The sequence below is a fragment of the Triturus cristatus genome, chromosome 1_2, assembly GCF_964204655.1.
Source record: "Triturus cristatus chromosome 1_2, aTriCri1.1, whole genome shotgun sequence".
Taxonomy (NCBI): Eukaryota; Metazoa; Chordata; class Amphibia; order Caudata; family Salamandridae; genus Triturus; species Triturus cristatus.
This window is the reverse complement of record NC_140580.1, coordinates 508,934,874-508,962,503: the sequence shown is the minus strand read 5'-3', so window position 1 is coordinate 508,962,503 and position 27,630 is coordinate 508,934,874. Positions and strand designations below refer to the sequence as shown.

The window sequence follows — 27,630 nt, the reverse complement described above, 5'->3', positions numbered from 1 at the left end:
TGTGCAGGCTCAACACTGTATGCCAAGACTTACAGCAAAATTGTTCTGTAAATGAAGGACTGCATAACATAAATATCATATGAAATGTGTAATCCATGTTCTGTTATCAAAATGTGCCAATATTTGAAACACATCTGTCATATAAAATACATAATTAAGGAAACAATATTATTATATTCTGCATAAAGCTACTCCTGATCCTATGCACATCCCAAAGTGTAACCTCACTTTTCAATGTCCAATGCAACCCCTAAAGTGCAGCCTCAGCCCCAGGACCCAGTCTTGTCTTCAATGAGAGGTGCATTCGGTCTCTCTACCTCATTTGGAAGTAGCATTATTTATCTACTGTCATTGCTACTTTAAGTTACATTAAGTTACATTCTATTCATTTTCAAAATGGCACTGAAGTCTCATCCAAACAGGTTACATAATAAAAAGATGGAGTTTAGGCCAGGTTATGCTTTAAAAACACTTGGTCCCCCAGCAGATCACAGTGAGAAGCATCACTGAATGAATGCATGAGAATTCTGAGCTGCTTTTATGCTGCTGGACGTCTGCAAAAGATAGTGGGTGTCATAAGCATGCATACTCTTCTCTCCTTCAGCCCACAGTCTCTTAGCCCTGTCAAGTTTGATTATTTTCTCACCGATATTACATATAATGCTGTGCTTGTATGTGGATCTCAAAGTTGAGTATGGCCAGCAGGGGCGGTTGCTGACACTTGAAAGTGGCGGGGCGTAAAATGATTGCAAAGGAAGCAAATAAACGAAAGGACCGGTTTTTACTACATGAGCAGTCGCAGGGGGGGGGGGGGAGTCGCAAGGGGGGGGGGTCACGCGCGGGGGTGGGGGGGGTTTCACGGGAGAATACATTTAAAATTAAGAGGAAAACTTACCTGACCGCCTCTGCTCCTGGTCCGCGTTGGCGCCTCTGCCCTCTTCAAACTGGAACAGCACGTCAGCACTGCAGTGGCAACCCCTCAGCCAATCCTGGCGCTGCTGCAGCGCCAGGATTGGCTGAGGGCACAGCCTACTCTTCGCCCGCCGCCTGCCCATTAGGAGACCGAGGGGCTCCTAATGGGCATGCGCAAGCCTGTGAAAACACAAGTGCGCATGACTGGGCACGGGCTAAAAATTAGCTCACCATGCCCACTCATGCGCACTTGTGCTGCCTGGTCTGACAATACATGTCAGTCAACATGACGCCGGACCGCCCACGGTCCGATGTCATGCTGACTGACATGCATTGTCAGTTCTCCCCACCCTCGGCGTCTCTGAACTTAAGTAAACTAAGTTCAGAGACCCCGAGGGAGCTGCGGGTGGGTGCGGGGGCGGGGGGGCAACGCCCCAAAGCCCCAATGGACGCACCGCGCCTGATGGCCAGTAGAGTTCCTTTAAATACAACTGGATGCAAAGGCAGCAACAAAGACGATTTCCTTTACATTGAACAGGTTTGCATGGGCTGCAGCAATGCAAGATTCACTCCATGTGCACAACAGGTACAGGGCAGATAGCAGCATTGCAAACTTCACACACACACACAAAATCAGATGCCACATGGGAATGGAAAGATTTCCTCTCACTAAAAACATACACCACTGCAGCAGTGTGAGCTTTCCTAACTGAAACATTAGATGTACAACACTTGGACTATCAGTGCCCCTTCCTTCACAAACACACCACATGCACAGCAGCAGTACACACTTTATTCGTGCACAGACTGAAAAGGCGCAGTATCCATAGCAGCTATGAAGGACAGCCTCTCAAACAGCAGATGCAGAACAGGAATTCGTTGTGAAGTCATCCCTCACATAACACTGGAAAGAGCTGCCCAAGTAAGCCTCCATCACACAGTTTATAGGATGTAGCAGTGAAAGTGTTATTCACAAATGTGGTGCAGGATTGGCGGGAGTTGTGCAACAACATGAAAAGCATCAACAGCGCCTGTGGTAGTGTCCCTCCCAAAACCGGTACAGCACTGGAATCACGCTGTAATGCAAGCCACGGTCACAAGCGAAATGCAGCAAGGGACATCAGCGTGCAGAGCATCCTCAGAAGAGTACAAGCACAATATGACCAGCAGCAAAGCACCCCAGAAATTAAGTAAAGCAGGAGACAAAATCGCCACTTCAAACCTCACTCACGCAACAAGTACATACTATGTGCGGCAGTGAAGGGGAGGTCTGCAACGTTGCCACAGGCATCATGTAACATGTCACACCATCAAGCAGGCTTTGCTTTTTAACGACCAGCAGCTTGCATGTTGTGATTTTTACTTGCATGTGTATTATAATAAAGACAAGACTAATCTAAGTCCCAAACGCAAAGTGCGGTTGGGTAAACAATCAGGGCTGGTTGACTGTGGCGCATACAGTAATAGGCCCACGTGCAGCTATGCGTGTGTCTGAAGTGTGTCCTGCATTTAAGGTGACATTTGAGAAATGAAAGATCATATCTGGCACAGGAACCCTTACACGACGTGCAGTCACATTATGATTTAACATTCAGTCACTATGAGAAGCATATCTGAGAGCCTCTCTTTCCAGTGATCTGCATGATCAAATCCTTGCATTCTGACATTATTTTTAATTTTCTTGTATTCATTTTAATGCACTGACTGAGAAAATGTTGCTCCATTGTCTCAAGCAGGTAATTTAAAGTGAGCAATTTGAAAAACGTTGTGTTCGAGGCATATGAGCTGCAGATTGTACACTTAGCATAGATCGCCATCTGGTGTTGGGCCCGGATGTTTGCAGTTTGTTTTTCTTCTTGGACAGTCTTTGGAAGTCACGAGTTTGGTGACTCCTCCTTCGGTCCGTACTGCGCATGGGCTTCGGCTCCATCCTCAGATTGTTTTTTTCCGCCATCGGGCTCGGATGTGATACTTCGTGCTCCGGCTTCGAACTTCTACGGTTCCAGCCTCGACGGAAAATCCTCGTTTCTCGAGTTTCTTCATCATCATCTTCATCTCTCGAAGCGGCACTTTTCTCCATCCCGTACATCGGCACCGGCCTTCGGGCCCTCCTCGACCCCGGTCCCGGCCGATGGAAAGGACTCCGTTCAAAAAGTGCCCAAAATGTGGGTCTAAATTTCCCCACACCGACCTCCATCAGGTGTGTAATCTTTGCCTCTCTCCAGAACACGAGGCCAGAGACTGCCCCGCCTGTACGTCTTTTCGATCGAAGAAAACCATCCGGGATCGAAAAGCTCGACGCACCATGGCGCACTCATCGTCTGCAGCTCCACCGGACATCTTCGGAGACGGCGCCGAAGCTTCGGGGCAAACACACACCGAGCAGGAAGAAGACGTCGTCAGCGCTTCCGAGGCCGACGACTCCGACGTGGAGGACATCACACCGGCGCAGCGGGCCGTGAGTACTGTGCCCCCTCCCACCCCCGCGCCCAAAACCAAAGAGACTCGGGTTACTCCCTCGCCTGCCGGCCTGGGCAAAACCAAGACCAAAGCTTCGATCACCCCAACTTCGGGCCCGGTGTCGAAGCCTCCAAAGTCTCACGGCAGCTCGGGATCGAGCCAGCCGACGCCCGGTGCCGAAAAACAGCATCCGGCACCGAAGAAAGCAATATCCAGCTCGACTCCGAAGCCACCGGTACCGAACCCTGGACTCTCGGTGCCGACCAAACACAAACACAAATCTGTCGGCACCGACGCTCCGGCGCCGAAAACTCCTTCGACGCCGAAAAAACCGGAGGCCCCAAAAAAGCATGGCGCACACAAACCATCGAAGTCCTCGGTTCCGAAATCACCGGTGCCGACGGACGATTCGACGCCATTGGCTCTGTTTACACCAGACCCTTTACAAAAGACTCTGTCCAAAGATCCAAAGACTGGACTATTGACTTTAATTATCAAGAAAAGACGCCTTGATACTCCGGCTCCTCCTCCACCACCCAAACGGAAGGACTCTGCTACTTCTCCCCTCAGAGTGCCCTCCCCACTACCACCTCCCCTACCTCCTCCACCTCCTCCACCCCCTCCCCCTCCCAGGTCTCCGCCACCTTTACCTCACTACTCTCCGGCCCCGTCCCCAGATCCGGACGACGGGGACCCGGACAATTATCCGGCGGACGCCCCAATGGATCCCACTCCACCAGGGACCCCAGACCCGTGGGAGGATTACAATAACCCTGATGTACCCGATATTCCTCAGGACGACCTATACCCATCCAGGCCGTCTCCTCCAGAGGACTCCTTAGGGTTCCATCATTTAGTGCAGAGAGCAGCACACTACCATGGGGTGGACATGCACACTGAACCAGTGGAAGACGACTTCTTACTGGATACATTCGACATACAGGACAAATCCACCTCTATCTTACCCATGCTTAAGGGTGTCACCAAGCATGCCGCAGAGGTGTTCAAAGACCCTGTCAGGGCCAGGGTACTAAACCCTAGAATAGAGAAAAAGTATAAGGCGGCACCCACAGACCCTGCATACATTAAGGGTCCTGCTCCCTTAGATTCCCTAGTTGTCTCTACAGCTAGAAAGCGGGCTAACTCCCAGTCCTCAGGAGAAGCCCCACCGCCAGACAAGGAATCCAAACTCCTAGACGCGTCTGGCAAGCGCACCGCCTCTCAAGCTGCAAACATGTGGCGCATTGCAAACACACAAGCGCTACTTGCGCGCTATGACAGAGCACACTACGATGAACTTGAGGCTCTTATGCAGCACCTCCCCGAGAAACACAAGCGTAGGGCTCATGAGCTAATACAGGAGGGTAAACTCATTACAAACACCTCCATTAAGTGTGCCCTCGATGCAGCCGACACTGCTTCTAGAGCCATAAATACCAGTGTCCTGCTTCGTCGCCATGCCTGGCTCAGGATCTCAGGGTTTAAGCCTGAAGTCCAGGCGTCCATACTCAATCACCCCTTTGACCAACAAACTCTCTTTGGGCCCAAGGTAGACGAAGCGTTGGAAAAGATGAAAAAGGACACAGACACAGCAAAGTCTATGGGGGCACTCCAAACACAAGCGTCTAAGCGTTCCTTTCGACGCTCCTCCTTTCGTGGCACAGGCAGAGGCTTCTCCACCGATAGCACCTCTACCTCCTACAAATCCCCTCCTCAAAATACCTTTTCAAAGGGCAACCAAAGGGGTGGTTACAGAGGCAACAACAATAAGGGCAGGGGCAAAACTAACAACACCCGTTCTGCCACCCCGCCCACACAATGACTTCCCTCCGCTCCCCCCAGACCATTCCACTCCGGTTGGGGGCAGACTACAAAACGTTATCCACGCATGGGAGTCCATAACATCGGACAAATGGGTGACCCAAATCATTCGGTCAGGGTACTGTCTCGAGCTAACATCTACCCCACCCAATATCCCACCAAGGCACCGCCCAATGTCTCAAGAACATTCCACACTGCTCAAACAGGAGGTACTCTCCCTCCTCCAAAAACACGCTATAGAGCAGGTCCCCATCAATCAGCAAAATCTAGGGGTTTACTCCCTATATTTCCTAATACCAAAGAAAGACGGGACCCTCAGGCCCATTCTGGACCTCCGGCCTCTAAATGCCTACATACATTCAGACCATTTCCATATGGTCACCCTACAACAAGTCCTCCCGCTCCTCTGTCAGGGAGATTTTCTCACAACCTTGGATCTGAAAGACGCATACTTTCACATTCCAATACACCCCTCTCACAGGAAATACCTCAGGTTCGTGGTGGACGGACAACATTACCAATTCACGGTTCTCCCCTTCGGGGTCACCACCGCACCACGAGTGTTTACCAAATGCCTAGCGGTAGTAGCAGCACACCTCAGACGTCAACACATTCACGTCTTCCCTTACTTAGACGACTGGCTGATAAAAGCCGCGTCCTACCACCAATGCGTGCAGCATACAAACAGCACCATCCAACTGCTCCACCAGCTAGGCTTCACGGTGAACTACCAAAAGTCCCACCTCATACCATCTCACACAAAGCAATATCTCGGGGCCACTATAGACACCTCCAAAGGTATTGCCTATCCAAACACAGCCAGAATCACAAGCATTCAAGCCTTACGCAAAACATTCCTTCCCCAACACTCTCTTCCAGCAAGAGTGTTCATGAAGCTCATAGGAATGATGGCGTCTTGCATCTTTATAGTGCCCCATGCAAGACTACACATGCGTCCACTTCAAGAGTGCCTAGCACAACAGTGGAACCAGGCCCAGGGTCAGCTGACGGATCTGGTGTTGGTGGACGGCCGCACACATCACTCTCTGCAGTGGTGGAACACCACAAACCTTTCCAAAGGGCGGCTGTTCCTGGACCCGGTTCCTCAGGTGATTCTAACAGCGGACGCATCGCTCTCCGGCTGGGGAGCGCACCTCCTACACCTCACAATGCAAGGTCTATGGACGCCACAGCAAAAATTGCTCCACATCAACCATCTGGAGCTCTTGGCGATCTTTCTAGCCCTAAAATCTTTCCAAAAACAGATTTCGGGCAAAGCAGTCCTCATTCGCACAGACAACATGACTGCAATGTATTATATCCAAAAACAGGGGGGGACACACTCTCCCCAGCTCTCCCGCTTAGCCCAGAGCATATGGAGATGGGCAATTCCCCAAAACATCTTTCTCCTGGCACAACACGTTCCAGGCGTACAAAACACCATGGCAGATCTGCTCAGCAGACAAACGCAACAACTACACGAATGGGAACTGCATCCGCAAGTTCTTCAGCCATTCTTCCAACAGTGGGGGCATCCTCAGATAGACCTCTTCGCCACCCACGAAAACAAAAAATGCCCAAGCTTCGCCGCCAGATACCCACACCCATTGTCCAAGGGCAATGCGATATGGATGAACTGGTCAGGCAGATTTGCATACGCCTTTCCACCTCTCCCACTAATTCCATTAGTGGTCAGGAAGCTACAACAGCACTCCCTCACACTCATTCTGGTAGCTCCGACGTGGGCCAGGCAGCCGTGGTACACCACGCTACTACAACTATCAGTGGTACCACATCAAAAACTGCACCTATCCCCATGCCTCCTAACCCAGAACCATGGAGAAATCAGGCACCCGGACCCAGCTCAGCTCAACCTGGCGATCTGGCTCCTGAAATCCTAGAATTCGGATACCTTAACCTTCCCCCTGATTGCATGAACATCATCATGGAAGCCAGACGTCCTACCACTAGAGCATGTTATGCCGCAAAGTGGAAAAGATTTGTTATTTACTGCCGTAACAATACAATCAACCCTTTAGATGCATCCATACAGCACATCATATGCTATCTGCTCCATCTTCACAGGTGTAACCTGGCATATTCATCCATACGCCTACACCTAGCAGCGATCGCTGCTTATCTACAAAACAGACAGCATTTATCTCTCTTCAGAGTGCCCGCTATTAAAGCCTTCATGGAAGGCCTTAAACAAGTAATTCCTCCCAGGGCACCACCTTCCCCTGTATGGAATCTAAATTTAGTTCTTACACGACTAATGGGTCCGCCCTTCGAACCAATGCATAAATTCGAGCTACAGTTTCTCACCTGGAAAACAGCTTTTCTCGTAGCTATCACTTCCCTTAGAAGGGTTGGTGAAATACAAGCGTTCACTATACAGGAACCCTTCATACAAATACATCACAGCAAGGTCATACTTCGCACAAATCCGAAGTTCCTGCCCAAGGTCATTTCCCCCTTCCATCTCAATCAATCGGTGGAATTACCTGTCTTCTTCTCGCAACCTCAGTCTGTTGCAGAAAGAGCCTTACACACACTCGATGTAAAAAGGGCCTTGCTATACTACATACAAAGAACGCAACCCTTCAGGAAGACTAAACAATTGTTCGTCTCCTTCTCTCCACCACATAAAGGCAACCCCATTTCTAAATCAGGGATAGCTAGGTGGATTGTAAAATGCATACAGATTTGCTACCAAAAGGCTAAAAGAACATTATCTGTTCCGCCTAAAGCCCATTCTACAAGAAAGTTAGGGGCTTCTATGGCCTTTCTAGGGAATATACCCTTAGATGACATCTGCAAAGCAGCCACATGGTCTACACCGCACACCTTCACAAAACATTACTGTGTAGATGTGCATTCCAAGCAGCAAGCTAGAGTGGGCCAGGCTGTACTAAAGACACTATTTCAAACCACTGCAACGGATACCGGTGGTCGCCGCTAGGGTTGGGTACTGCTATATAATCTATGCTAAGTGTACAATCTGCAGCTCATATGCCTCGAACGGAATATGCTACTTACCAGTATGCATCTGTTCTTGGCATGTAGAGCTGCAGAGTTGTACACGCCCACCCGCCTCCCCGGCTACCTGTATCTGTTCCAGTACATCTTATTTAGATACTACACACATGGGTTTCTCACTGTGATTACCAAGCTCCATCATTTCCCTGTTGGCGAAAAACAATCTGAGGATGGAGCCGAAGCCCATGCGCAGTACGGACCGAAGGAGGAGTCACCAAACTCGTGACTTCCAAAGACTGTCCAAGAAGAAAAACAAACTGCAAACATCCGGGCCCAACACCAGATGGCGATCTATGCTAAGTGTACAACTCTGCAGCTCTACATGCCAAGAACAGATGCATACTGGTAAGTAGCATATTCCTTATAGAGGCACTCAATGCCAGGTCAATTCCTATCGGAGCCAGGCAATCCACAAATGTACGTTCAGTTGGCCTTTTGAATTGCTTGTCTGAGGACTTCCAGGGTGATGACAAAACTCAGCAGCAAAAGTAAAACAAACTGTACTTCTAGGACACGTGATCTGTGTAGGCGAGCTATTGTGCCCATCCCCTCCCCTAAAATGTCAACCACAGGAGAAAGGGTGCACCCACCCAGGGTCACCTTTTTCCGTAGGCTCTGCAGAGAGCAGCATCCGGCCTTGTTTTAAAAGGAGTTTGTAGGATGTCCTGAAGCAATGTATTTTCCTCCACTCACCAGAAAGTGAACAGGGCTTGCTAGGGCGTGTGTACTTGTTTTAGATTCATGGCTCTGCTTTTGCAATCTCCGAGGCCAGGGATCGCAATAGCAATGTCGGGGCTAGCAAGAGGCAAGCCAGCGGTCACTGACCCCTGGAGGCCCCAAAATGACATCCACGTGTATAGTACTGTAAATTAGAAATAATTTACTTGAGTACATTTGTTATTTCCGATCTACTGAAACATCTGTGTGGCACTGCCATGACTGCAGTGCAGTTCAGGTATTCCCAACCTCCCAGAATTTACATGCATTTTTCAATGTGTATTTGCTTCTGGTTATAAATTATACAGCAAGATGAGGCTGAATGAACTTGACTGTTCCATTTAGTGACTGTAGAATGTTATCTACCTCGCTGCCACCTGCTCTGACTTGGTCTGTCACTGGCATATGATACCTTCCAGCTCCAGCACTGCATCCAGGGCCCTTCACACTGGTCCTAGTGCTGCCTCCGGTTTCTGCCAACTCCATCAGCGAGCTCGGCAAAATCCCCATTATTTATTTTAGCTGGTGAGCGAAATCCATCTCCTTTCACCCAGTTCGGTATACTGTTGAGGGCTGAGGAAGGAACATTATATCCTTTTTTTTCTTCCTTATACAACTTTTTTATTTGGATTTCCACTATGAGCAGACGTATATACATAAAGTGTTCAAAAATAAGTATGATACGCGTTCATGGCGTTTAGTAAACCATCTCACGTTACATTTCAAAATAGAAAGCAATAAAGGATCACCTGATATGTGCCCCTAAGTTAGCCGTCGGCTATGCATTAGGCATTGGTCCGCCATGTCCATTTGGACCAGATCTACTGTTGCTTAGCGGGACAGCCTCTAGCTTAGTACACTGTGTCTCCTGCCAAGGTGCGTCTATCCATGCCTCTCCTCCACACGCCCTGGCTAGGAGTGATGCTTCACCAGTGGTTTAATCAAGAGTCAGAAGGAGCATCATATTCTCCCACCCTCTGTTACTCCTTCACCTCTCTTAGAAGAGACTGATATTCTATATGTTTTCCTTGTCTGGGATGTGTTGCGACATTCTCCAACCACCTCTTTACTTTTGATAGAGTTTGAAATCTTTTCAAACTGTGTGACCTTGTCTTCTGCAATGGCTGATAATGTTTCCATGGATTAAACATGCCAAATCTTAGACCACCGTACTCCTATAGGGGGCACGGATCCTTATTTCCATTACTTTGCTAACGGTAATCTCCCTGACAGAAGGAAGTGTGATATGAGTTTGTGGATGAGAGTGTGAAGGGGGTATGTGCTGTGTTCTTATGATTGAGTTACATTTCAGAATAATCCCTCATATCATTTATAAGGCTGAGCAGTGATGCCTTGTAGGTCTGGACCCAATGGCACGTCTGCTCGACAAGTATAAAAGTGCCCCGTATTTGTCATTGCCTCCACCAGTAGTCGGATCCCCCATATAGCCTTGGGTCTCACTGGGGTCAGATATCACTGGGTCAAGAGCGTGTGGGCATTCTCCCTGGGCTCGGTGCATATTGATATATTTCCGTCTCTCTCCAAAATCTTCCTCCTACTGTCATATAATTATGTTAAAAGAACTATTAAAGTCCCTGAAGTTTCCGAACTCATACATAACAAAGGGTACCCACGCGGTTGACTGGTGTACAGAAACTGCAGCTGCATTTTTTTTAGTTAAGACTTAAAAATTAGACAAAATCTTATGTTTGAAAGTATAATTAAGAGACTAAAGATTATTTCATCCGTAGGAGAACTCCTTCAGTTTGAGTTTCAAGAGGTCACACGGTTTTATGTTCAGACTGTTGTCAAATACATTAACCTTACCTAATGTCCTAGTAACCATGGTGGAGGTGGAAGATTAGTCCTACATGTGCACCCTAGATTGCCTATTTCCTAGTGAAGAAGTAAACCTTTGTATGTAAGTTCTGATGCTCTCACTAGCCCATATCTATGAAAGCACACACATGAGTACGGCTACTTAAGGAAAACAAAGAGTAGGATAGAAGATATGTTGTTTTGTAATCTTACAGAAACAATTCGGAATCCAGAGATTGGACATCACAGGATTTCTGCCACGCTTACGAGGAAAGTCATCCTTTATGGAAGAGGAAACCTCAGTATCATAATAGTGTCATATTTCATGATCGGCATCCTCTCCCGAACCTGGTATATCAGTGCCACCAGGGCAGACTTGACCTCCTTGAAAGATTTAAAGAAATGAGGCAGTTCTTAGATAAAAACTACTGGACCAGGAGTGATCCAGACTTACTAAAAATACCTCAGGGTTCCTCTGTATTTCACTTAACTGAGGCAGAAGTTGCATACAAAGGGCTTACTTCCTTACTAGGAAATAGCCAATCTGGGGTTCACATGGAGGACTTATCTTCCACCTCCACATGGTTAAAGATGTAGTCCGTTTGTCACTGCTTTCGACAAAGAGCCAGGTACAGTCGATATGTTGCCTACTCCAGGCCTTGGCAGACAAGTTTCATAACTAAGCCAACAGCTTCAAAATGATGTTCAGATTTCCAGGCTGTGGGACCAACTACACATCATCCGCTCCCCTTTTGACAAAATAAAAGCACTCTCAGCTATTCTAGACTCCGAGAAGTCAATGAACAAACAAGTAAATGCTGTAGATGCAGCATCTATCTCCCATCTTCAGCTGAGACGAATGTCTTCATTCTATTTGGGATAAAACAGCTACATTTTCCAGACCTATAATTGGCTTATGATTCGATTGCAGTAATTCTCTGCTTGTCAACACGTATTTAAATAAAATATGGATTTGAGTAAATCCTACAAACTGGGTAGGGGGTCACCTACACAGTTAATAGGGATCCTTTTGCTATATTTATTGGAAGAATGTGCTGAGTACGGTTGTATGACGGAACCACTCATGCGATTACTTTGCATGCCTTAACAACGTGGTCCTTACCATGACCGTGTCTTTACCACGCATGCCTTTACAACAAATGTTGTTCTCGCATTGTTCTCATCAATCCCAAGAAAGTTTTTCCCCCTCTTTAAATTATTAAACCCATGCCAGGACCACTAAGAACAGTCCAGCCCAAACTGCCAAGCAAATTACATCAAGCGCAGACTCTGGGATAGGATTCTGGGACAGAACTCAATGATTAACCTACCAATGTAAGCACGGTTGAGAGCTGTGGGATAGTACAGACCACCAACCTTACCAAGAGGACAGACACAGGCATTCAATCTAAACTTGGGAGCTATTACCAACATACCTTACAGTGACCTGAAATACGGATGACATATGATAACCACACGTCTCATCAACACAAAATTACCTCAGCCACTCTGCAACTGAAGACAAGTAAACTACAGGACACGAGACTCCAACCACAACCCCCCACCAGACTTCACAGGCTTTGTAAACTCCCAACACAATAAAGAGACCATCAGAGCTATTTGTAGCTGTCAGGCTAACAATTTAGGTATGTGCGTCTTTCACATTGGATCATCCATTTCATACATGACAGGGGAACACTTCCCAGATTGGCTCAAAGCGAAGGACCCTGCCATACACACATACACGCATTGTAGTGTGATAACAGGTGTTGCCAAAGGCCACAGCGCCCCACATGCTATGAAATCAAACTAGACCAGGGTCAGAACAAGCTTTATACATAAACACAAAAGACTAGTACACTTGGGAGGACAACAGGACAACGGTTTAGACATAATGTGATGACGTAAAGGGTGGTTTAAGAAGGTGTACCCCTGCGGGCAGTCATAGATATGCCCAACTGTCAATCTGATTATTTAAATGATTTCCCAATTAAATTTCCACACAAAATTGCACTCCATTAATAGCGTGGAGTGTCACGGCTAGGCTACGGTCTCTTACCTTGGCTGTGGTAGACGCTCATGTAGGAAATTCCCATGGACACACACCTTGCTGCCAAGGTTTCAGATTGCTATTTGTGACATTTTCATAATTTTAGAGTAATAATGAGTGGCATTTTAACCCATTTTTAAGCAACGAGAAACTCTAAAAGTGTAACTGCTGCAAAGCACCAGAAAAATATGGAGCCAGGAAACAAGCATTTTGTGAAATTCAAAAAAACAAACTGCTACTTTGATTCTTTATTATATTTGCTGGGCGACAGCACAAGTGTTTACTTGAGATTAATATAGGGGCTCAGTGACGCTCTTTTTCAGACACTTACTTCTTTGGTTGAAGTTCTCGTGGCAACAGGCGGGCCCTTCATGGCCAGCCCGCAGCAACTTGTACTCCAGCGGGGTAACCAACGCCATCTGCCTGGTCCGGGTGAGTCTGGCTCAAGACAGCAAGTCAGCCGCCGGGATCAAGTCCAACTCAATATAAACCAGCACTGCCTTGGTGGTTAGAGCGATCCACTGAGCTGCGCTGCTATTACGCAGAGCATATATTGCAGCGTGGTGTCATCTCTTGTCTGCGCACATCCTACTTACTTCAGCACAGGAGCTGATCACTGGTTCCGCCACCTCTCCTTCCATGTTTCGGCTATAGAGAGTCTCCGAGGCACCTGAAAGGACTTGCAGTCCTGCCCGGGTCATGTCTACCTTCCTCCGCCCTGCGCACTCACCAGGCAAGGCCTATCAAGGCCACAGCCTGCTGGGATTCTCTTTCCTTTACCTTGCGGGCCTCATGACACTGCGGAGAGTAACAGTGAAAAGGTTTCTTGCTGAGGTCAACTGAGGAAGTTGCGGCAGTAAGTAGGTTTTTAAAGGATATTTCCCAGGCAAGGCTTATGATAAATGTTCCGGCCAAGCAACAGCTATCTCAAAGTTCTGCAGCAGGCTGATTACTTGTAAATGCCACCCGGTCCACTCGCTCGGCAGCAGCTTACAACTCACTTATTAAAACGAGTCTAACAACTGTAGGACACTCACGTTGTGTCCACAACAGCCATTGGGCACAGTGACTCCTGACATCACAGTTATTGTGCCGCTCAGCAGTGTCAGGTTGTGTTACATTGTAGCAGTTACCAACACGAGCACAGGTGAGCCCAGCCAGCCCCATAACATACAAGGAGCATCGCGCACGCTCTTAGCTTTCAGCTTGGTGCATACATTATAGGTACTCCACTCAACGGTACTTGGCAGGGCTGCACACACCACAGCCCCAAGCTTGCCATGTCCGAGAAACTCTGCTCCTCTTCCGCCACCAAAAGCCCCACATGAAGCGGCAGCTTCTCTGGCAGCTTGTATCCATTATCGAATTGTAGCGCCTTGTACCCCCATCTCCTGCCGGGCAGAGCCCTGCCGCCAACCTCATGAAGTGGCCGAAATCCCAGCGCACCCAGCACGCCGCCATGGTAAGAGCGTAAGTATCCTTTAGGTCAGCATTATTGCCCAAGACTGCCCACACTCCTTGCACGGGCTCCCAGGTCACTGAAGGAAGCGCCAGCTGATCAATGCCAACGCCGCAGTCTGTCTGCCGCCATCTTGGATGTAACCTTTCAACTCTCACTCCTTGCTCTAGTACATGGAGCTGGCTCATTGGAGGCCAGAAAAAGGGGCTGACATTTAGTCACGGACTGCGGGAAGGGGCAGGGAGGGACGGACGAGAAGGCATCGGACTGCAGACGGGGGGGCAGAAGAAAGTAGTCCGTGCAGTAAAGGGGCCAATAGCCATGGAAGGACACAAATGACGACATGGCCTTCAGGAAGAGGGACTAACAAGCCTACAACCAATCGGAAGGCAGCATTTAAGACACAAGCCAATGAAAAAGATGGGCGGAGAGTGGACAGAGCTTCCACAAAGCTTCCACACTATACTGAATACTGCATGCCTCCCAAAGCGAGCAACACATGCGCTGCAACACTAGGCGAGACCTAAAAACGACTACACAGCCTGACATTTTTTATCATGTGCTTTAAAGTACTGGAACAGAAAGAAGGCGAAAATGTTCACTTTTTAACACGCAGGACATCCAAAAAAGTTTAATAAAGTGCTCAGATTCTTCCTGTGGTTTTCCAGCTCTATACAAATAGAATTTTGTGAGTTCATCTCATGTGAGACATTTGGGGGGCATAGTCTAAACCTCCATTAAGAGAAGAGAAAACACACTCACAACCTCTAAGCACACAACACTGTTAATTTTATTTTTACAGAACTCGAGTCTGCGCCCAGATTCTTAAGATACCATTTGCGCCATCTGTGATTTTGCATTTTAAATGTAATGCGGTTTCTGCTACATCAAAGAACATATTCAAGAGAAACTTAAAATGATGACGAGGTTTATTTCCCCTTCTTGACTGGTTGATTTCTCAAACATGCTCTTCTATGTTTCAAACGTTGCTTTTGAAAAAGCACGCCATAAAAATGTGAAATAATTAAATATTCTGTTTCCTGGTTTTTTGACAGGATGTGGATATGCAGGATGTTAAAAGCTAAACTCCTAACGTCCTAAGATGTAAATTGCATATCAGCATTATTAATAAACCGCCCCTCTCCATTATTTCGTTGTTTGCTAAATTACCTTTCTCCAAAGAGCACTTACGGATTTTACCCTGTCAGTGGGATTTCAAGTTTTTCATTGCACTTCCACCGTTTGACGGTTATTTTAGTCACTAATAATATGCACATTACTGGACACTTACTGGCAGGCAGCATCTGTTCTGTAATCTTCCTTATGCCATTTTATTTAATAAATACTCACCTGTGGAATCATTCTCGCAATTATAGAGCATCAAGCTGTTTAGTAAAGTGTTTCGAAAATTGTAAAACGCTGAATTTGGCTTAGTTTTGGACAGTGTTGACAAAGCCCGCGCCATTTTGATTGATGCACTCTTGTCTTCAGTAGAGGGGAAGGGCGGACTGGACCTAATGCCGCCTAAGGGCACGGGTGCTGTAGACACACAAAAAGCAGCGTGTGTTTTCCTTCCTAAGGCAATGTGGAGTAGGAATCCACTATGACGTTTCCACCGAATAAGGGTCCTGGCTATATGGTAATTGTTGGGATCTATTGTGCTCCCTATTGTGCAAAACATTAATAATTCCAAACTCTGTTCTTATCTTAACCTGCCTTGCCCTCCAGCGTTCAAAGCAGTTCAGAGAAGGCGTCCTTCTTGTGTCCTTACTTTGAGTTGTACAGTCGATCTGTGGTGGGAACTGTGTGGTGCTCTTTTAAATTGAGACACAGCACTTCTTTGTTGTTATGATGTGGAATACAAGTTTCCCTCGTAGACTAATGAATATCTCATCCGGATTCATGCCTCTATAGGGTGTGAATCTCCTACTATAGTTGCAGCTCCTGTTCACTTCTTGTCACTGTACCACAAAAGGTCTATGTTTGCAAAATATCTGCGGACCTACTTGGCACACATTGCTATAACATTCATGTCACATCTTGGCAAATATTTGTTTCTGCTGGGCATTGTTATGTATTTGCTATGCCCTTGACAGTTAAGCAACAATCCGGGCCATTGCTTTACAAAGAATTGTATTTGCTGAGGCATACTCATTTCTCTGGGGCCAGCTTCGCAGAAATTAATTGCATTCTTGCTATTACTTCAAGAGGCGTGCACCTTCAATGTACTGCAAGTAGGGCTGATAGGGGGTGAAACCCTACTCAAGCAGAATCCAGAATCTCTGTCAGGGTGAGAAACAAGCAAACCCCAAATTAACCTGAGCTTAACTCTCTGGTAGGCTTAACTAAGAGGCAACATGTAAAATATTTATTCGGCACTTCAAACAGTAATAAAGTGAAAACACAACACAAGAAAAATACCACACCAATTTACAAAAATAGAGTAAAGTGTATTAAATTATTTGAGACCAAAATAACATACATCAAGTGAGCAGAACTAGAGGTATCCAATTTATTGCTTTAAGTAAACACAGCACTTAAAACCACAAAGTGCCAAATGTGATTATCTGGTTGCTCCAGGACAGGCACAGAGTGACAAGTTCAGATCGACCGCGAGGGTGCATGAGCCAGATACATAGAGCAAGTTATGCCCGCTGAAAGCAAGTACCTTGAAACCTGCTTTGCGGGGTGTTGCGAGATCCTGCGTCGTTGATGTGTTCCACAGTGGAGGTGCTGAGGGTTTGAGATGCGGAGGTCTGCGTCGTCATCGAGGAGGTCTTTGACAAGGGGCTTGTGATAGTAAGGCCTGCATTGAGGATGCATCATGCAGGTGTGGTTCAGAGGGGAAACAGCCTTCACACCGAGGGAATTAGCACAAAGTGCCTTTACCACGCAGGTTTTACCATGCCCATTTTTACCATGCACATACCTTTACCACACATGCCGTTACAACTTTACCACGCATGGTAAACATAATGCTTATATATATTTATCTTTACATTGGCCGAGTCCTGCCGGTGCTCAATCTGGCTCTCAATTGTTGCCCTCACCCTTAGGTTGGAAAAAAATCTTAATTCTGCAGCAGTACCACTCTTCACTGCTTTCGATCTAACTTCAAAGAGCATTATAGTTCTTTAACAGTCTCATCATATCAGAACTGTTTTTGTTGCAGTTTTAAGAATCCCAAACATTTGCAGTTTTATGTGGCACTAACTCGACCCAAAGGAATTGGAGCACTTTACATGACCACCAGTTACATTACACAAGGACATATTCATTTTTTAAAATACAGGATGTTGATCCGACACCAGGCTTGTAACTGCTTCCCGAGCTCTAAGGTCGGCAACTCTAGCCGGTACGCCACAAACTCTCCCACGAGAACACAGGCATTTTCAATATTATGTACAATGAAGCCATAGTTGTTGCCTATTTATCTTATGCAACTATCAACCATTGACAAAGCCAATAGCCCTGGCTTGTTGTAGGTATAATGTTACTTGTTATATTATATATATGGGTGGAATGACAGAAGCAGCAAAATACCAGACGGGTGGCACACTATGCTGAGCACAGATTTTTAGCTTGTGTTTTTTTAAGCCCCACCCTTAATTACATCAGCCACGCTCCTTTCCAGTTTTTTTTATCCCACTTAAAGCCCTGTATATGTATACACACACACACACACACACATTCAAGGGTTTAGGTTCAAGAGTGGGTAAGGGTATTAGGTGGTTAAGGTATTTTAGGTTTTAGGGATGCTTATGGGTGTTGGGTGAAAAGGTATTTTTAGGGTTTAGGGATGGGTAAGGGAATTGGGTGGTGAGGGTATTTTTAGGTTTTAGGGGTGGGTAAGGGTGGTATTGGGTGGCTAAGGTTTTTTAAGGTTTAAGGGTGTTTAGGAGTATTGGGTGGTAAGGGTAATTTTAGGGTTATGGGGTGGATATGGGTATTGGGTGGTATAGGCATTTTTAGGGTTTGTGGTGGGTAAGGGTATTTGGTAGTAAGGGTCTTTTTAGAGCTTAGGGATGGTCAGGGAATTGAGTGGTAAGAGTATTTTTAGGGTTTAAGGATGGGTAACGATACTGCATGGTAAGGGTATGTTTATGTTTTAGGGTGGGTAAGGGCATTAGGGGTAAGGGTGATGTTAATGTTTAGGGCTGGGAAAAGATTTTGAGTGGATTTAGGGCTGGGTAGGGGAATTGGGTGGTAAGGGTGTTTTTAGGGTTTCAGGGTGAATAGTGATAAAGCGTAGGTAAGGGTAATTTGTTAACTTTTTTGAAGGTGGGTATGGGCACTGGGTGGTAAAGGTATTTTAGGGTTTAAGGGTGGCTAGGGATAAGGGGTGGTACGGGCATTTTAGGGTTTTGGGGTGGGTAGGGACATAGGGTGGTTAGGGCAATTAAAAATGGGAGGTTAATAAATGTGTGTGTGTGTGTATATATTTTTTTTCTTCACTAAAAAAACAAAGGTTAAAGGAACGTTCTATCTAGGCTCAGATTTCACTCATACAAAACCAGTGAAATTCAGCAATTATAGTTAGCAGAGCTAACTATAACTTACGCTCCTGCAATACATTGCTTCTGACCTCACATATTACATCACTCATGACATGGTCAGTGACATCACTGATGACATCATCCAGTGAGTGTGTTTTCTAAGAGTTTGAGTGTTAAAGATATATACTAACCTACTACAAAAGTTAGATTAGTATACTACTAATGAGTGATGCCATGCCTAACATATATTAGTTGAGTGGCTGTGTGACTGGGTGTATCCATGTGTGAGTGGGTGTGTGAGTAGCTGTATGGGTGAGTGAGTGGGTATCTGAATGGCTGTATGAGGTAGTGACTAGGTGTGTAAGTGGCTGTGTGACTGGGTGTATCCATGTGTGAGTGGGTGTGTGAGTAGCTGTATGGGTGAGTGAGTGGGTATCTGAATGGCTGTATGAGGTAGTGACTAGGTGTGTAAGTGGCTGTATTGGTGAGTGAGTGACTGTTTGAGTAGGTATTTGGTTAAGTGAGATGGTGTGTGAGTGGCTGTTTTGGAAAGTGAGTGTCTGTGAATGACTGTATGTGAGAGTGTGCAGATGTGAGAGTGCTTGTATGGATGTGTGAATGTGTATGTTAGTGGGTGTGTGAGTGCTTGTATGGGTGAGCGAGTGGCTGTGTTGAGAGACTGTATGGGTGATTGGGTGTGTGTGTATGAGTGGCTGTATGATTGAATATGTTGGTGTGTGAGTAGCTGTATGGGTGAGTTTGTGGCTGTGTGAATGGCTGTATGTTTGACTGGCTGTGTGTGAGTGGTTGTGTGAGTGGCTGTATGAGTGAGTGGATATGTGAGTAGCTCTATGGTTGAGTAAGGGGTTGTGTGAGTACTTGTATGGTTCTGGAAATGGGTATGTGAGTGGCTGTGTGGGCATCTTAGTGGGTGTATGAGATGTTGTATAGGGGTGTGAATGGGTGTGTGAGTACATCTGTGAATGATGTCATCCGTGATGTCATTTGAGATGTCATCAGTGATGTCACTGACCATGTCATGAGTAATATGTGAGGTCATAAGCAGTGCCTTGTAGGAGCACAAGTTAAAGTTAGCCCAGCTAACCATAACTGCTGAATTTTACTGGTTTTGTATGAGTGAAATCTGAGCCTAACTATAACGTCCCTTTAACCTTTGTTTTTTCAGTGAATTTCTAATGTTATTTTATTTCTATTTTGTAACTATCATGTAGCTGTAACCTATGTTTGTTTCTGTGAATTTCTAAGATTTTTTAATGTTGTTTCTTAACTATAATGTCTCTGTAACCTTTGGTTTATTAAGTGAATGTCTAAGGTTGAAATTGTATTTCCTAAATGTAACCTCTTACCTTTGACAGTGATTGTGTGAGTGAATGCATGAGTGTCTCAGTAAGCCTGTAAATGGGTGTTAGTGTCTGAGTGGGTCTTTCAGTGGGTTTGTCAATATCCGAGTAGGTCTGTGAGTGAGTGCATGAGTCTCTGAGTGGGATTGTGAGTAAGTGCATGAGTCTCTGAGTAAGTCTGTGAGTGGGTTTGTGAGTTTCTGACTGGGTCTGTGAATGGATGCACGAGTGTCTTTGAAGGTCTGTGACTGGATGGATGAGTCCCTGAGGGGGTGAGTGTGTGTCTCTGACTGGGTCTGTGAGTGGGTGAATGAGTGGGCCAGTCAGTGGGTGCATGACTGAGTGGATCTGTGAGTGGGTGCATGAGTCTGTAGAGTGGGTCTGTGAATGGGAACATGAGTGTCTGAGTGGGTCTGTGAGTGGGTGGATGAGTCTGAGTTGGTCTGTGAGAGCATGCAGGAGTCTCTGAGTGGGTCTGTGAGTGGGTTCATGACTATCTGAGTGGATCTATGAATGGGTTCATGAGTGTCTCAATGGGTCTGTATGTGGATGTGTGAGTCTCTGGGTCTATGAGTGGCTGTATGAATGTGTGAGTGAGTCTCTGAATGGGTTTTTGAGTGTGTGTGAGTCTCTAGGTGGGTTTGTGTGTGTGCATGAGTGTGTGAGGGGTGTGTTAGTGTATGAGTGAGTCTGTCATTCGGTTTGTGGTAAAAAAAGAAGGGGGCAACATGGGAGTAGGTCCTCGTGCCAGCTCCCCCTGTGACGGTCCTCTTGTCCAGCGTGCCTGCAGTCCGCTACTTTCTCCTGCCTTTAGTTTTATGTCTCCTCTGCTATTTTTTCTGCCTCTTCTCTCCTACCCTCTATTTTGCCTATTTCTGCTCTCTCCTGATCTTTATTCTGTCTCTTGCTGCTTGTTTCTGACCTTTTATTTAGCCTCTTTCTCCTTTATTATGACCTTTATTGTGCCTCTTTCTGCTAATTTCTGGCCTTTATTCTGCCTCTCTCTGCTAGTTTCTGACCTATATTCTGCCTCTTGCTGCTAGTTTCAGACCTCTACTTTTTCTCTTTCTGCTCAATTCTGACCTCTATTTTGCCTCTTTCTGCTCAATTCTGACCTCTATTTTGCCTCTTTCTGCTCGTTTTTGACCTAAATATTGCCTCTTTCTGCTCATTCTGCCAGTTATTTTGCCTCTTTCTGCTCGCTCCTGAACTTTAATTTGCCTCTTTCTGCTCATTTCTGACCTTTATTCTGTCTCTTGCTGCTGGTTTCTGACCTCTATTTTGCCTCTTTTTGTTCCCTTCTTACCTTTATTGTACCTCTTTGTGCTAGCTTCTGACTTTTTATTTTGCTGCTTTCTACTTTGTTTCTGACCTTTATTCTGCATCTTTCTGCTAGTTTCTGAGCTTTATTCTGCCTCTTGCTTCTCGTTTCAGACCTCTATTTTGCCTCTGTCCGCTTGTTTCTCACCTTTATTTGATCTCTTCCGCTCGCTGCTGACCTTTATTTTGCCTCTTTCAGCACCTTTCTCACCTTTAAAAGAGGTTATAAGAGATTTTGGCCCTAATTTAGAGTTTGGTGGAGAGGTTACCTCATTGCAATTGTGACGGTGTACCCTGCCTCACCGCACCCTCCTGCCATCTGCCTCATTTATAGTCAGAAAGGCTTTAAGTGTCCGTTGACTGAGCCCTTGTTGGCTCCAGCAATAGAATACTTCTTCTGATCACCCAACAGAGGAAGAAGAACATTACACTGCGCTCCCTATTTACGGTGGACAATGTAATACCTTTTTTTTCACTGTGTCAGGGACACGATAAAACAAATAATGACCCCCACACCTTGGGAGGAAGCTCCAAAAGTGGTGGTGGTCATTTGTTTATCGTTCTCCAAAATCAAACTCTCATTTTGGCAATTTGTTTTGGAAAAAGAAAAAATGCATAAAGTTTGGTGCATGGCCATCAAAACCAATGGTGGGCATGTACCAAACATTCAGTAAAAATGAAAGGAACCACTGTGATAGTAGTTCCTTTCAATATACAGAGATGACTGGAGGGCCAGAGGTCATCTCTAAATTCAGTGGGCAGAGTACTCTCGGGTGGTGAAGGTAATTACCTCTGACACTACTTTGTCTGTCAACCTCTAAATCTTTCCCAGCAGACATTTACAGGGGTGTCCACCATTTTATGATGGCTATTTACCATTCCTTGTACTTTCTTGTATAATATGTAACTTTTTGCTGGTGGATTACAGAGACCCCAAGTTTTGTTTGTCTTTTTGTTTGTATTGTCACAGTCAGTCTTACATTTAATGTGAGTGGGTGAAGGGAGTTAGTTAAATTATCTCAGAGGCATCATGACGTGGGAATTTCTGTTGATGGGTGACCGCAGGTGGCGCTAAGTACAGCAGCTTTAAGTGGGCTGTCTCCAAAATGTGGTGTGAACTGCTTTGCCATTGTTATTGTGAGACATGAGAAATGCTCTCTAGTAGTACAATTAATTATTTTCAGCAGACAGGAATTGTTTTAGCCTTTTTAGAATGCTCAGTTGATCCAATAATTTTTGGGATTTCTTTTCAGACGGTCAGTCTATAAGGCAGCCATATGGCAGCAAAGGAATTAGAGTGTTTGGCGGAGGGAGAAAAGCTAAAAAGATTCATATTGAACAGCCATTATGGGATAAGCAGCTAAAACATACAATTTCAAAGAGGCAACAGGCATCAATTTCTGGATAGGGTCTGGAGATGATTTGAGGCACTGGAGTGCCATCAAGTAGTTCTTTGTGAACTGCAGTGTGTCATCAGTTTATTGAAGAGGGAATACATATTATTAGCTTCACAGGGGTCAGATGTTTTCTGTGGCTGGACCAAAAATCCTGAGTGCAAGTATTACAAATGTGGATTATTAAGTATGAGACACTTGCATCTGACAGGTGAGTGCCTTCTGGAGGAATCCATCCATTGATTTTGATATCCATTCACAATGAAATGAAGAAAGGAATTAACTAATCAAGAACAGTCTTCGAGATGTTCATGTACCTTATGGTTAGTGGTGTCACAGTCTGTTGATAGTTCAAAGAGCACAAGTATAGAGCGGTTTCCCTTGTTAGGTAATTTTCTGGTGTAATAAGCTATCTGTACTTTTGCAGTTTCAATGCTGCATTAGGGTGAAATGTGGGCTTCCAGACTTGAAGCAAATATCGTGGTTGATATGCTGTTTGGCCTTTTGGCTGCTGTTCCCTCGCACATTGTACTTTAAAGGAATTGGGTGATGATACAGGTATGGTACGATACAATTTAATTTGTGAACAATTTTAGAGATTAGAATATTTTGCAAGTTATTTAGTGGTAGAATTAAGGAATTGTGTGGGCAATGTTTAGGAATTCTTCAGTAAGCAAGTGCAAAACCTTGGTCAATTCCCCAAATTTTTTCTGGTTTCACATCCACCTGTCTCAGATGGAATGCACTGCAGCACATGTTTTCCTCGTTCCCCGCAGTGATGAATGAAAAGAACAAGGAACACTTGTGCTGTTAAGCACTGTCAGAGACCAGGCAATGTAATGAGCTGAATAGTAGTCGCGTTAAGTATATTACATTGTCTGGTCCCTGACAGTTCTTGAAAGCAATTTCTAAAGCATTGGGAACATGTGAGAAGTCCTGCCTGCCAAAGTGCTAGGCGGATTATGTCAGCAGGCGCAGGTGCCGCCCACAGGTTTGTCTGTTGAGGAAGTTGATTTAAAGTAATCTGTCAGGGGTCTAGGCAATGTAATTACCATAATGTAATTTCAAATGTAATTATTTTGCCAGACTCTGGAGGGCTTCCGTAAGCAAGCGTGTGTAGGGTTTAGGCTTATTTTTCTTCCTTCTGAGTGACCGCAATTATGAACTGCAGTTGGAAGTTCGTCCTTCTCACTTGTCTACAAACTCACTCAGAAACTTCTCCCACCCCTTGATTGAAGGAGTACATACTATCAAGAAAATGGTCTTTTTTTGCCATCCCTCTAAGACAAATAGAGGGGACACAATTTTTCTTTTTTTTTTTTAAATCCATGTATCTTTTCGTGCCGGCCGGCCATTTCTCCCCTTCGGTCCCTTCAGCTGCCTTCTCCCCTGCTTCCGTAGTGTAAGGAATGAGGAAGCACACAGGCTCCCTCCCCTAAGCCAGGAATATAAAAAAGGCACCCCCTTGCTAAATAGGTCTGGGAGAAGGGACAAAAAGGAGGAAATATAATTTCATAAACGATCTCCCACGCGACCTCTATTTCTTTAATGGTGGCTTCCTCAAGCTCAAAAATGGGGCATGCTGAGATACTACTCTCCACATAACAACTTTGGTTACTGTTATTTCATATTTTATTATGTTTTTCTTTTTTTAATAACATTTATAAAAATTTGAAAATTGGCATTAACAACATTTAATTTCTTGCAACAATCATGATTCAATTTTGTATCTGTATTCAGAATATATAGGCTGTTGCTATACAATTAGAATAGAAAAGAGAAAAAAACAAGTCCCTGCACTCTCACCTCATTCAAATGACCTACCATACTACGCCCCAGACCAACACTGCATGCACAGATGATTAAAAAATGGGGTGACAGCATCCACCCTCGATTGCTGTGCTGATGTCTGGGGGTGTCACACTCTCTAGCCTTATGCACTTATATTCCCTCCCCTAAGCCAACCACAATGCTGCAATGCAGCATTGTGATTGGTCTGATTGCCGTGGTTCGGTGCTCAGACTGGGACTGTGAGGCTTTGCATGTTCCTCACCAGGCTGCATAAAGCAAGCCTTGTGGGGAAGATCCAAAGTGCCATGACTGCATGGCCGCATGCGTTCTTGGAGCAGACAAACCACTCCTCCACCGTAACCCCAGACCCTCCCCGCCCTAACTCAGCCCGTAGTGAAAAATACAATGATAATAACTAGGTTATTATCATTTTATTTTTCAGCTGCACTCCTCTTAAAGCGGTGGCGCCTTCGCGTAGTAGCTGCCACTGTGTTTAATCCGAAGAAAAGTTAAATAGTTTGCAATTATTTTCCAGAGATTACTTCAAACAAAAGAAATATTTCATGGTATTAAATACAATGATTTGTAGTAGATTTTAAAAATAACATTCCAGGACTTTCAACTAGAATTCTGTTCATGAATGATGGAAGCATAATGCGTTCCATAAAGTCTGATACGAAAATTGACAGCAGCAATTTAGATAGACCCTAGGTGCATTTGTCTCTATTACAAAAGCCTTTATGCCCCAATATTTAGATGAAACAAGTGCCTCGGAAACGATGGTAATTGGATTGGTAACATATACGATTTGAGATTGAGATGGAATGTGAGCATCAAGGATAGGTGAACACAGTACTTTACCAATGTATGTTTTTGCTGTCACATTTTTGTCCTGCATAAGGATAGGCATGTCAACCAATGCCTAAACAACATTAGGTTATGCTGGCAATCTAGTTTGTACCAATATTCTTCATTAACAAATTGCAGAATTATTGAAATGGACTAGAACACAAATCCGGAATTTGGTGACGCTTATTCCTGTTGATCTGATCTTCTGTTTATTTAAAGGAATAACAATTCCATCTAAATCTTCTATGCAGCCTTAAAAGGCAATTTTCACCTCAGAATTGCTGGTCAGTTTTCTGAGTGATGCAAACGCGTTTAGAGAGTTTCCTGATAATTGTTCTTTGGCTCCTAGGACATACTTGAAAATGAAATGTTGCCTCTGTGAATGTATTCAAGTGCTTAAAACGTATACATTGCATGCATGAAAGGGAGAAAGATGAAAGCTGCTTTTTCTTATTTCACTGGGACCTTTTGTGAATTTACAGTGTGTTATTACTTTAAAGCTTTTGCCGTTTTCGTATTTCTAGAGAATTTTAAGCCTGTACTTTGTAAAGGCAATGTTAACACCACTAGACGAGGTTTTTTCCCCCTTAAAAATTGATGAATATGAGCGTGTGTATGCTAAGTAATTAAGTGTTAAATATCTTTGGGTTTATGAAAGAAGAACTTCGTTAAAAACATGCCAACGCCCATTGTCTGTCTAGCATGACTTTGAGGAAATAAGGACGTGCAAATAATTCATTTGTTAGACTTTTCTGAAATGCTTATGAGCATTATATGTCGCTTCTAATTGAGGCAATGGGCTGGAACCCCCAACTACTGTCCTCTGGGAGTGCCAGGTAATAAAAAGCCATTGCAACCAATACACTCTTCAGCATGACACCAGTTATATTTATGGGGCCCTGGAAGTCCTGCTTACGTTGACACACGCTGGGGCCTTGCACTGGCTGATCAATAAAATGTGAGGAATGGGGCAGGGTCATCAATGAAATCTATACCGTTAGCAAATAGCCACGCGCAAGCCTGAACTAGGGAACTTACATTTTTGGGGATGAACTCTGAGGCAACAATTAGTGGGACCCATTTTCTATTTGCTACCTGATTCTCTCTTATGCAGTCTAACGTTTGTTAGAACCGTTTTATATATTACTGGCGTTAATTTATATTCAAAATTCATATTTTTCAGCATCTTCCACCGCCATTACCGAGCAAAACTCCGCCCCCACCTCCTCCAAAGAGCGCTCGGAAACAAGTGTCGACGGACTCCGGCATTGTGCAGTGACGTGTCAAGAAAACCCTTTAAAACAAAAATCTAACACTGTTGTCCCCCTGGGTATTCGTCGAAATACATTGTTTACCTCATTCTAGCCTGTGGTGTCTAACACTCAGTTTAACGGTTCTTACCAAACTGAAGCCTGTCCTGTACTTTCAAAGCATAGGCGAATTCTGAATGAGTTCCTGGTTTGTTCATACTAATTTATGAGGGGGGTGTCTAGTATGGTTCTCACGAATGATTACTGAACTGCTAAAGTGGATTTTTTAATGAAATGTAAATGATATTGTAGACGTTATGGAATTAACTGAGAGTGACCTGGTTATGGTTGTCTCATCATTTTGTACAGACGTTTGTATATGGTTTTTAGATTTTTTTAGATGTTTCTTTTTAGGTCGGGAAGCTTTGCTTTTTTAACAATAGTGCTATTAAAATGCCTGCAAATGATGGTCCGAACGTTTAAACAGATGGAATGGTTTAGGCCCAGCATCTTTTTAAGAAAAGCGAGTCCTGGAATGTTCTTAACTGCCAAAATATTTTTTTTAATTTCCCTTTTCCTTGCATATTAGCACAGTTTATTATGTTTTCTCCCACCGTGCCATGTTCCTCTTCTGTCTGAAGATATGATTGGCTGCAACAATAAATGTGTTTTGGAATAATAAATGGTAATTGCTTTTTCTATTCATGTTTGTGTTCGCCATAGGATTATAGAACTCTCAAGTTAAACCTTTATGTCCTGAAATGTAAGTTGCTTATGTGATCATATTTATGTTTCAGTGTACTGGTAGCGTTGGACTACCAGGAGAAAAGGACTGAAGAAGTACCACAGAGCAAGCTTTGACAAAGATAGAAGCTCTGGCTTTTTTATGCTAA

General features: G+C 44.9%; 1 protein-coding gene across 2 annotated transcripts in view; it reads left to right on the top strand.

Moving 5' to 3' along the window:
• DOCK1 (dedicator of cytokinesis 1) overlaps positions 1-27,420 on the top strand; it is a 1,163,810-nt gene extending 1,136,390 nt beyond the window's left edge. For both annotated transcript variants that reach the window (XM_085606236.1, XM_085606235.1), the window contains exon 52: positions 26,671-27,420. In XM_085606236.1, coding sequence (XP_085462362.1) covers positions 26,671-26,766 — 96 coding nt within the window. In that variant the 3' untranslated portion in view covers positions 26,767-27,420. The remainder of the gene's footprint in view (positions 1-26,670) is intronic.
• Positions 27,421-27,630: the final 210 nt, after the last annotated feature.